This window comes from Eretmochelys imbricata, chromosome 1, assembly GCF_965152235.1.
Source record: "Eretmochelys imbricata isolate rEreImb1 chromosome 1, rEreImb1.hap1, whole genome shotgun sequence".
NCBI classification, from domain to species: Eukaryota; Metazoa; Chordata; order Testudines; family Cheloniidae; genus Eretmochelys; species Eretmochelys imbricata.
In genome coordinates this window covers 224,491,517-224,503,599 of record NC_135572.1, presented here as the reverse complement: position 1 = coordinate 224,503,599, position 12,083 = coordinate 224,491,517, and the positions used below count along the sequence as shown (strand labels likewise).

At 48.5% G+C, this 12,083-nt stretch overlaps 1 protein-coding gene across 2 annotated transcripts in view; it reads right to left on the bottom strand.

Annotated features, from left to right (window-relative positions):
• Window positions 1–1,639, bottom strand: part of LOC144259201 (alpha-2-macroglobulin-like) — a 59,412-nt gene extending 57,773 nt beyond the window's left edge. For both annotated transcript variants that reach the window (XM_077807385.1, XM_077807386.1), the window contains exon 1: window positions 1,551–1,639. In XM_077807385.1, the coding sequence (XP_077663511.1) occupies window positions 1,551–1,639 (89 nt within the window). The remainder of the gene's footprint in view (window positions 1–1,550) is intronic.
• Window positions 1,640–12,083: the final 10,444 nt, after the last annotated feature.

Genomic DNA, 12,083 nt, shown 5'->3' with positions numbered 1-12,083 from the left:
CAGTTAGCATGAAATGCCTCATGAAGCAGAATCAAACTTGTGACTGTGCCTCACATTCTGTTCTTCCCTTGCCCTCTCAGCCTGCACAGACTTCAGTTTAGACTGAGAGAATGAGACTTGACGCAAGGCAGGTCTCGGTAAGACAGATGGAGAGAGAAGAGCGGGGCCCCTCCTGTGCAGGAGGATGCCACCAAACACAAAATGGCAGCGGCTTCTGCAGCACAGAGGGGTCTTCTCTCCATTTAAAGGTGCAGGACGCAGACAACATATCTGACCAGACACAAGCTACATGCTCAGAATGGAACAGAGCTGGGTGTAAAAAGTCTTGATGAAACTGTTTTCTGTCAGAAAGTGTAGTTTAGTCAAAATGGAACCAGTTTGTGGGAACATGTCAAGTTTGCCCAAGGGCCTGACAGAAAAATGATAAAACAAATTGTTTTGACTTTCTCATTTCAATAACATCAAAATGTTTCATTTTTCCTTTAATATTCTGCTGTAGTATAATATTGATATACATTATAATTATTCAATATTATCATAACAAAATGTTGTGACATTATCAAAATGAAACATTTCTATGTTTCTGAATCAAAATTTTCTGGAATTTCCTTCCTCTCAAAATTTAAACTGCACATTCCGATTTGGAATGAAAACAAACTTTAAAATGTCAGGCTTTCCAGTGGCATGGCAATTCCAGCTTCCAGCGAGCTGTAAATTGTCTCCCTGTTCTGTATTTGTATAAAGCCTAGCACAGTGGGGGCCCTGATCCATAACTGGGGTGCATAGGCACTGCTGCGACACAAACAAACAATTCTAAAATGGCATTCCTTGGGTTAAGAGATCTGACATCGGAGTTTTGGGACTAGATCCATCCCCGCTGAATCAAGGCAGCATAAATTGCACCTGCTGATGTACACTAGTGCGGAGGGATGCTACATCAGGAGAAGGGATTGAGCACTGGAGGGTAAACGCTCTAATCTATGCTGGGCTCCAGGGGAAGTCTCTGCCAGTCGACACTGCCAAAGGGATACCCTGAGTCCTCCCAGCTGGCTATACTGGCTATACCCCCTCTTCAGGCCCCTCAATGGAGGCGAGGTTGCAGCCAAGTTGCTAGTTTGCAGTGCCCCAGGTGGATGTTCCGGCAGAGTGTGCCACAGCCAGGGTCTGTGCTGACAGACAGGAATCTAGGTCACTGACTCTCTTTGGGAACAAGCACAGTCTGTGGCTGCCAAGGGAAGCAAACTGGCTTTAAAGAAGAAGAGAAAAGAGAAACACTTTTCTGAGCTCTCCCTCACAGGCAAGGAAACTGGGGCCCATCCACAAAAGGTACCACAAGGCAGAGGACATATTGCCCATGCAGCCGCAGGGAGAGACAAACTCCTGAAGATGTCTAGGTAGGGATACAGGTAGAGAGAGCTGTGTGGGGAGCCCTGGAGTGGAATAGCGAGTGGGGCTGCAGGGCAGGTCTGAGTGGCATTGGCAGCGCTGTGAGGGGGATGAAGGAAAGAAAAGAGAAGACAGCACGAGCCCCCTCTGCGTGTGCAGCTTACGGTTCGGTGGTGGGCGACGTGTCTCCAGGGAGGAGGAAGAGGAGCAGGAGGAAGATGTTCGGGCCTCCGGGCAGCCTGTCCTTGCCCATGGTGCAGAGCGAGGATGGTGAGTGAGGCAGACACACAGCTTTGTCCGCTGGCTCCCTGCACCCTGGCTGTCCGCTGGGTCCGCCCCTTTATACCTCTCTCTGCAAACAGCCCCCCGGGAGGGGCAAGATAAGGGCAGGGGGCCAGGACCATCTGGGAAATGGAGAGAGGTATGTGAGGAGGAGCCAGAGCCAACAGCTCTGACTCATGGCACAGAGACTGTCCCTGGCCGGACCCTGACAAACTGGGTGGGGGGGGGGGGGAAGGGTATTTATTGGAGGTGTTCATGTGAGACACTGTCCTGTGTCTGAACCATTCACCCCCGATCCCCTCTTTGTATCCCTCCAGCAGCACTCTGCGGTGGTTGGAGAAGCCCTTTAGCTCATTACTGGGCCAGTCCAGCATTCTGTGGGGTTTGGAACAAACTCCCCAAATCCTGCCCAGTGTTCCCAGAGAAACCTTTCCTGTTCGTATGCAGTATTCCACTGGTATGATAGCCAGCTACTTCCAGTAATATTTGGTACACATCACAGGGGATGCTAGTGAGAGACCATTTTGTGTACCATTGCCCCTGGCTGCATGGCATGTGTCAGAGCTGGCCATGGGGATAAAAGTGCCCTTTGCTGGCTGAATGAGTGGAGCTGTCCCTGTAGGGGTGTGTTTGTGCCACTGCCCTTGTTAGGAGTGCATAGAGCACACTTGCTCGTGTCCACAGCACTAGCTCTGTGCATATCAGCGCCCTCAGTTGTTCGAGGGAGCGGGACTGCTTCCTTAGCTCCCCAGGAAGCTGGTGCTAGTTGTGAATGGTCTCTTTGGAGCACAGTAAGATTGGCACACTGGGGCGCTAAACAGAGGAAGAAAAGTCTTGTGAGAGAAAGTTGAGAGAAGTGGGTTCATTTCTCAGCCCTGCTACCGATTCACTATGTGACCTTGGGCACGTCCACACCCCTCTCTGTACCTCAGTTTACCCATCAGTAAAATGGAGGTAATGATCCTGCCCCACCTTGCAGGGGTGTGTTGGGCTCAACTGACTAATGGTTGTCAAGTGGTTTAGGATCTTCTGATGGGAAGTGCTATAGAAAGGCAAAGGAAGAAGCCCTTTGGGGGGCAAATGGGAAAATAGAAGTCAGACATTCTGAAGATTAATCCCTTACCCCATTAGGGAATTAAGATCATTCAGGGAGTGTGGGCAGCCCCTGCCCTACTTTCACAAAACGGAGATTTGAAATACTGGGGAAGCCTTAGTCAGGGAAGGATGGATCCTATTGAGATCCCCAGCAGACCTGGGAGAATGAGTAATCTTTCAGTTCCTGACAACCAAAAGTTTTCTAAACATTTACTGAAGTGAAAGGTTGAAAAAAATTGTTTTGGCTCAAATGAAACATTTAATTCACCCTGAAAGAAAACATTTCATTTTTATATTGAGTCTTTTTTAATATTTTTAAGTATTTTAAAAATAAATTAAAGGAAATTTTGAAAAGCCCTAACCCTCCCCCCGCACCAACCAAAACAAATCCAAAAAATCCAATAACACGTTAGTGGAAAATTTCAAAACAAAACATTTTCTTTTTTTTGTCATTTGGTTTAAGGTTTTCCCCCCAAAAAATCCGAACTAATTTGCAAAATGTTTTGCTGTTGCCCAAGCTGCATTTTTGCTGCCAAAAAAAGAGACTTTTGTAAAAAAATGCCACTCAGCTATAATCCCAGATCCACATGGGCCCACCTCTCGTCACTTCCAGTACAAACAGTTGGAAAAGACAAACAGTTGGAAAAGTTATGCAATTGGCTGTGGGTGATAACCCAGCCTTCACCTCTCTGTGGGTCCAGGAGTGGGAAGTGAAAACATGTGAAGAGTTAGTACTTTAAAACTCCTTGGACCACGGATTCAGAGGGTCCTGTCAATGAACAGGACAGTGAGTTAATATCCCCTGCACAGTCCCCTTCATATTGTCCCTCCCTTTATGCTCAAAGGAAATTTTTAATGCCCCAGCTGTCAGTTCATAATGTCTGAGAATTCGGGGATCAAGAAGGCTCTGGGAAATAACGGTCTTAAGAGAGGTCTGGAGTGGAGCGGGGGGGACAGCAGGGAAGGATGAAAGGTATTGGCAGAGCTGTGGGGGGAGTCCAGGAATGCATCTGGCATTGGTGCAACCACTGCTGGAATACTGTGTCCTGTTCTGGTGTCTACAATGCAAGCAGGGTGCTGATAAACTGGAGAGGGTTCAGGGAAGAGCCTTGAGAATGATTAAAGGATTAGAAAACATGACTTAGTGATAAGATAAATAGATTGAACTCCTTGAGTCTAACAAAGAGAAGGTTAAGGGGTGACTTGAACCCAATATAAGTTTGTACATGGGAAACAAATATTTGATAATGGGCTCTTAACAAGATCTAATGGCTAGAAGTTGAAGCTAAACCGGGGTTCTCAAAATTAATTGTACCACAACCCACTGCTGACAACAAAATTACTACATGACCCCAGCAGGGGGGACCGAAGCCTGAGCCCGCCCGAGCCCTGCCTCTGGGCAGGAAGGCCAAAGTCGAAGCCCAAGGGCTTCAGCCACAGGCTTCAGACCCATGTGGAGGGCCTGTACCCTGAGCCTCGGTGCCCAGGGCTAGGGTTGCCAGGTGTCTGGTTTTTGACTGGAACGCCCAGTCGAAAAGGGACCCTAGCAGCTCCGGTCAGCATTGCTAACCAGGCCATTAAAAGTCTGGTCGGTGGTGCAGCCGGGCTAAGGCAGGCTCCCTGCCTGCCATGGCTCTGCGCGGCTCCCGGAAGCAGCGGCACGCCCCCTCTCCAGTTCCTACACATAGGGGCAGCCAGGGGGCTCTACACACTGCTCCTGCCCCAAGCACCGGTTCCGCAGCTCCCATTGGCCATGAACCATGACTAATGGGAGCTGCAGGAGTGGTGCCTCTGGACTGGGAAGCGTGCAGAGCCACCTGGCCGCACCTCCGCGTAGGAGCCGGAGAAGGGACATGATGCTGCTTCCGGGAGCTGCCTGAGGTAAGCGCCACCGGAGCTTGTATCTCTGGCCCCCTTCTGTGCCCCAACCCCCTGCCCAAGCCCTGATCCCCCTCCGAACCCCTCGATCCCAGCCTGGGGTCCCCTCCTGCACCCCAAACCCCTCATCCCCAGGCCCACCCGAGCCCACACCCCCAGACGGAGCCCTCACCCCCCCTCAACCTCTCAGCCCCAGCCCTGAGCCCCTTCCTGCACCCCAAACCCCTCATCCCCAGGTCCACCCCACAGCCCACACCCCCAGATGGAGCCCTTACCCCCCACCCCGCAACCTCTCAGCCCCAGCCCTGAGCCCCCTCCTGCACCCCAAACCCCTCATCCATGGCCTTACACTGAAGCCCGCATCCCCTGCTGGAGCCCTCACCCTTCCCGCACCCCAACCCCCTGCCCCAGGCCCCTCCTGCACCCCAAATCTCTCATCCTTGGCCCCACAATAGAGCCAGCACCTCCAACCAGAGCCCGAACCCCCACACCCAACCCCCCTGCCCCAGCCCAGAGCCACCTCTAATAGTTCAAACCCCTCGGCTCCATCCCCAGCCTGGAGCCTCAGAGAAGAGGCACTCCAGAGGTGGGGCCTCAGAGGAGGGATGGGGCAGGGCAAGGGTGTTCAGTTTTGTGTGAAGTAGAAAGTTGCCAACCCTACCCTGGGCTGAAGCTGAAGCCCAAGACCCGCTGCCAAGGGCTGAAGCCCTTGGGCTTTGGCCCAGGTAGTGGGGCTTGGCATTCAGCTTCAGCCCCAGGCCCCAGCAAGCCTAACGCCAGCCCTGGTGACCCCATTAAAACAGTGTCACGACCCACTTTGGTGTCCCGACGCACAATTTGAGAAGCGCTGAGCTAGACAAATTTAGACTGGAAATAAGGTCTACATTTTTAACAGTGAGGGTAATTAATGACCAAAACAATTTTCCCAGGGTCACAGTGGATTCTCCATCAGGAGCAATTTTTAAATCAAGATTGGATTTTTTAAAAGACATGCACTAGTTCAAAAAAATCATCTACAACCTGTGTTAGACATGAAGTCAGAACAGGTGATCACAATTGTCCCTTCTGGCCTTAGAATGTATGAACAGCGGGCTGCTGGGCAGGACTGAGGGGCATCATCTGAGCTATGTGGGGAGCCCAGGGCTGGACTTAAAGGGAGACTGCAGGGCAGGATTGAGGTATGTCTCTGGATAAAGCTTGTGGGACCCCTTTTCCACACCATGGTGGGGCTTTTAGGGTCTCATTGACAAGCCTGAACTTTCATGTGTGGGGGAAAGAAGCTGTGTCCTGGCTGGCATTAAGCATAGACTATTTGTGGAAGTGGCTGAAAAACAGTCTCCCTTTCTTGGAAAAATTTGAAATTGTTTTGAACAGAACAAAACAAAACTCTTTTGTCCTGAGCAAAGACAGAAGGTGAAAAATTTGAAATTTTTCTCAAGGAGGAAACATTCCCTTTGGGGAGAACCAAGCCAGAATTTAACTACTTGCTCCAGGGGCTGCCTGACTCCCTATTCATTTGGCTTCCTGGCCTGGCTGACTCTGGGCCAAGGGATGCCCTCAGAGCTGTCTGAGGAGCCCTGGAAGCAGAGGCTCCTGCCAGCTCCCCAGGTGAGGAGCCATGGGAGACTGGTGATGAGCTAGCTGAAAAAGCAGGCAGGTTTCTGTTGAATGTTTCATCTAGATCTACTCAGTACCAGGGAACATTTTGGTTTTGATTAATCATCATTTTCCCCTGGAAGAACTTTCCCCTGGCGATTTCCAACACCCTCTATTTGCTGAGCACGTTGACAGAGTGGGAGTTTAGGAGAAGACAGGAAAGCAGTGAGCAAATAACAGAGGATTTGGAAAGTGGGACAGAACAGAATTTGCTGGTTCATCACTTAATGACTTGGCTTCCTTACAACAAGAGCCACGGGGAGCACAGTGGATCTGAGCCAAACAACAGAGCAACCAGCTGCATATTTACAACTGAGGCACTGACTTACTGCAGGGTCCTGGCCCATGTCACCTTTGTTCTAACAGGAGGGACATGGAGTAAACAACCAGGAGACCCAGCAAGGACATATAGGTTGCCTTTGCATCAGCTTCCCTGGGGCCCATAGGTGCTGGAACTGTGGGTGCTGGGGGTTCTGCTGCATCCCCTGACTTGAAGTGGTTTCCATTATATCCAGGGTTTACTGTTTGGCTCAGTTGTTCTCAGCACCCGCGCTATACAAATTGTTACAGCACCCCTGCTGGGGCCAGACATTATGCCAGTGGGTTCTGCAGCCCTTTCATTCTGATGCCCATTGAGAGCAAGAGAGGTCCACCCACCCACCCAGAACTCCAGTCCCTCACCATGTGGCTCTCTGCACATTCCATCCTGCACAACACTGGGATGGACTCCATGGTGCAAACCTATGGCCTGAACCAATGAATAAATAAGAGTAGTTATAGTGACTATTAGAATTTGGGCCAGAATTTTGATCACTGGCGGGGGTTTGCAATGCTGAGAAGAGTCCACTTCAGTGAGGCAGCAGGGTTAATGGACAGGAAGCTCAGAAGTTCTGTCTTCTGCTAGTGGCCAGTGCCAGGTGCTTCAGAGGGAAAGACCAGAACAGGGCAATTACTTCATCCCCTGTAGTCCATGCTGAGCTTCTGGCAATCAGAGGCTAGGGACACTCAGAGCATGGGGTTGCATCCCTGACCATCTTGGCTGTTAGCCATTGATGGACCTGTCCTCCAGCAATTTATCTCATTCTTTTTTTAACCCAGTTATACTTTTGGCCTTCACAGCATCCCCTGGCAATGAGTTCCACAGGCTGACTGTCCGTTGTGTGAGACAGTACTTCTTTTGTTTGTTTTAAACCTTCTGCATATTAATTTCATTGGGTGACCCCTAGTTCTTGTGTGATATGACAGCGTAAATCACACTTCCCTATTCACTTTCTCCCCACCAGTCATGATGTTATAGACTCTATCAGATACTCCCTTAGTCGTCTCTTTTCCAATCTGAACAGTGCCAGTCTTTTAAATCTCTCCTCAGACGGAAGCTGTTCCATACCCTTAATCATTTTTGTTGCCCTTCTCTGCACATTTTCCAATTCCAATATATCTTTTTTGAGATGGAGCAACCAGAACTGCATGCAGTATTTAAGGTATAGGACTACCACGGATTAGGAGTAGAATGGCTTTATGATATTTGCTGTTTTATTATCTATCCCTTTCCTAATAGTTTAACATTGTTACTTTTTTGACTGCTGCTGCACACTGAGTGGATGTTTTCAGAGAACTATCCACAATGACTCCAAGATCTTTTTCTTGAGTGGTAAACTGCTAATTTAGACTCCATCAGTTTGTATGTTAGTTGGGATTATGTCTTCCAATGTGCATTACTTTGCATTTATCAACATTGAATTTCCATCTGCCGTTTTTTTGTCCAGTCACCCAGTTTTGTGAGATCCCTTTGTAACTCTTCACAGTCAGCTTTGGACTTAACTATCCTGAATAATTTTGTATCGTCTGCAAATTTTGCCACCTCACTGTTTGTCCCTATTTCCAAATCATTTATGAGTATGTTGAACAGCACTGTTGCCAATACATATTCCTGGGGGACACCATTCTCCATTCTGAAAACTGACCATTTATTCCTATCCTTTGTTTCCTGTCCTTTAACCAGTTACTGATCCATGAGAGGACCTTCCCTCTTATCCCATAATGGCTTACTTTGCTTAAGAGCTGGAGGGTTTAATCTGTGGAAGGATTCTATATAGTGCTATTGTTCTCATCCTGCCTCTCTGTAACCTGAAAAATTCAGCTGCTTTTTCTCCTACAAATCCACATCTCAGTATCCTTGGTACTTCTAAAGAAGTTTTGGGCCGAGCTGTGTGGTGACTCCAGGACTGGAATATCAGGGGGGCTGCAGAGCAGGACTGAGGGGCATTGGCAGAGCTGTGTGGGGAGCCCAGCACTGGAATATCATGGGGGCTGCAGGGCAGGACTGAGGGGCATTGGCAGAGCTGTGTGGGGAGCCCATGGCCATGGGCGCCAGGTTTGTATAATTTTTGGTGGTGCCCAGAACGGGTCCAAATCCTATCCACCACACCTGCCTTGTAAGACAATATATATCCTTACCCGGGGCTGGGGCCGGAGCAGGGCCATGTCTCCAGGACGGGTGACGTGGACAGAGGTAAGGGGGCCAAGGCTGGGGTCTCAGCTGGGGGTGGGCACAGGGCCAGCAGCGGAGCCCCGGGAGGCAGCCGGGACCCCAGGCGCAGGGCCTGCAGCGGAGCCCCAGACATTGGTGGAGCCGGGCTCATGCTTCTGCATATTGGTGGAGCATGGGCACAATGGGCTCATATAACTCGCCGCCTAGGTCCAGGGCTGGAATAGCAGTGGGGGCTGCAGGACAGGACTGAGGGGCCTTGCCAGAGCTGTGTGGGGAGCCCAGGGCTGGAATAGCAGGAGGGCTGTGGGGCAGGACTGAGGGGCCTTGCCAGAGCTGTATAGGAAGTCCAGCTTTGGAATAACATAGCTTGCATTTACAGAACTATGCAGCAGATTTTTGCACTTCATCTTGTCCACAGTAGTCCTGACTATCAGCCCATGACCCTTGCACAACTCCATTGCCCTTCTGTTACTGGCTGGGTCACTGGCTCTATAAAATTGGCATTAGCTCGGACTAGTTACACACTTCATTGCTTACTGAGGCTGAGCTGTATACCAACATGAGAGAAAGCAGTATATTGAACTATTGCTTATGATTTGTGTAGCTAGCTGCAGAGGCGCCAGAGAAATTCCTTTGCTTGCAGCACCGCAGCGGGCATGCTGTAGGCCTGATTTTTCTCACACCAGTCAAAAGTGTGAGACAGTTATCACATAGACAAACCAACTCCACCAAGTTGAATGTAGGGCCCGACTTTGCTTGGTCAACAAGTGATAATCATGCTTCAGTGAGCAAAGACAAGATAATCAGGACCCAGACCCATGGAATTTGATTATTACAGGGAATATTATATGCTATATTTCCAACTGTTGTTCTCAGTCAGTGTGGAAGCAGGGTAGAGGGTTGTCTATATAAGTCTGGAGGGAGAGTATGAAGGAACATGCGGGCTTGGGCTGAAATCAAGCCAAGTTACCTACTGCACAGTCACAACCTGAGTGACTGCATGCTGTAAGTGTAACATTTACCAACAAGTAGTAGTGGAGGGATTGCAGAAGGAAAGAGGGGAAATAAATGCTCTGGCTTCTTTTCTCAGTCTGGGTTTGTCCTGTGTGGAAAAAAAAAACCCAACAAGAAAAAAATAGACTAAAAATGAGAATGATGAAAATAGGGATTTTTTTTGTATAGCTCAATTTTTTCTCCCCAGAAAATGATGGTTAGCTGTACAGAATGACAACAGGCCTGTCCTGAAAGGGGGTTTCTGTCAGTTCCTTGTGGGACCAATGAAACATCAGCCTATTTGGCCCCATGCAGAGCAATCCTACATCCCCACCCATTGGACCCTACCCATCCTCTCTCCTTCACTGCTGTAACTCTATTGACTTCAGAGGATTTACTTTTGATTTATGTGTGTGTGTGTGTGTGTGTGTGTGTGTGTGTGAGAGAGAGAGAGAGATCAGAATCTCCTATTAAAGCCAATGTGCCAATTCTGGTTGTGCCAGGAGGACAAAACCACACTTAATCCCGCTGCCTTTCTTCTCCTGCTCTACAAACCACTGCAGCTGCATGAAACAGATGAAAATTTAACTGCAGAATTAAGCACAGACATTTTCGCCAAGTTTCACTCCCCACAAGTTTTACTTTTCCAGAAAACTCCCTGAAGCGGCTGGTTACAACACCAGCACCACGTGAAGTTTCAAATCCTGTATATGCAAGAGTTCCAATTCCGGAGTCACCTCAGCTGATGGGTGGGATTTTCAGAAGCACCTCAGGAGCACTAACTTTCAATACCATGTGCGCTCCTAAGTCATTTAGCTGCTTTTGAAACACCCCCCCACTGTTCCCGATGGGGCCATTTTCTACTCAGAAAGTGGCTCATTTTCACAGTGAAGGGATCTGTTTCCAAGCTCAACATCTACAAAATCTTGTATATTTTTCCAGTGAAATCCATCCCACTACACGACTTTCAAATTCCTTACAAAGTACATCAGAGCCCTCAGGATCTGAACAGCTCTCCCTTTCATTTGGATTACGTGACCCAGTCTCTTGTCCACTTTTCCCCACAGCCTTGTCCTCTCCCATTCTTATTGTACTCTCTGGAGAGTACCACTCACAATTCGCTCTATCGGGTGCGGACTTGTAGCTGCTTTCAGAGTGAGATGTCTGACGACAGGCTGTGCTGTACTCAGCAAGAACATGCTCATCTACAAAAGAAGAAACCCAAACACATTCAATCAAAATATTCCATGTCCTCAATAAGTGTCCCCTGCCCCAGTTACAGAAACTTCTCAGCTCACAAACACCTTTGAGAACTTGAAGCATCTCTTGTTTCAGAATGACCTGTCTTCATGGCTGATCTATAAACTCATGGTCAGCATTTGATATGTTCAATAAGTTCCTAAACATTTGATGAAACGCCGTTGCAATCTCCCCGTTTCAGGCTGATCCATTCCCAAGGCTGAGCTACAATATACAGGCAGTGTCTGGCGAGTTCCAAGGTGTCTACTGGTCCCATCTGGGAGGGACAGGGGGCTAACATCCAATATAAAAGCTGGGAGTGCCCTCCCCTAGTCAATATGTATTAAGGCAAGAGTAGTAGCATGTAAACAAACACCATCTATCTTAGTGGAAATAGACAAGGATCTCAGCCAGGCCTCCTACCTATTTCATAGTGATCGTAGATCAGCACTGAAGCTGATTTGATGTTGAACACAGGAAATTCTTGCTCGAAAGAGAAAGTGATATTCTTCTGTGAGGCCTGGGAATGGAAGGACAGACAAGCTTGTCAGATTATTTTCTTTTAAAATATCAATTTCTTTCCACCAAAGACCCCTAAAGCGAGTCCCAAACACATGGCTGCTTACCTTGTATGATACCATCTGCCCAGAGTCCCTGTTCACTTGACTTGGTTGCTTTACAATTGCCTTGTTAAGACTTTTGGTCTTGGGGAAAACAGTTTAATAAAATATAACACAAAAAAGTCAAGAAAAACTACCACTTACAGACTTACTCAGACTTCCACTCTCCAAGTTGAAGAGGTCACGGTTGTTCTTGGTTTCCACCTGTATCAGCATACGATCACCCTGAAGCTTGAAACAAGGGAAAAGGAGAGAGATTCCATTTATTAACACAAAAGACATCCCAGAACCTGCAGAAATGGCCACATGATGTCAATAAACACCTACCACATTCTTAATTGGTGCAAGTATTGGCAGCTCTATTACCATGGAACCAGTGTTGTGTAACAGCCAAGGTGGAAACTGCATAATAATCACTAGATGGCAGATTGTCAGATGTATTT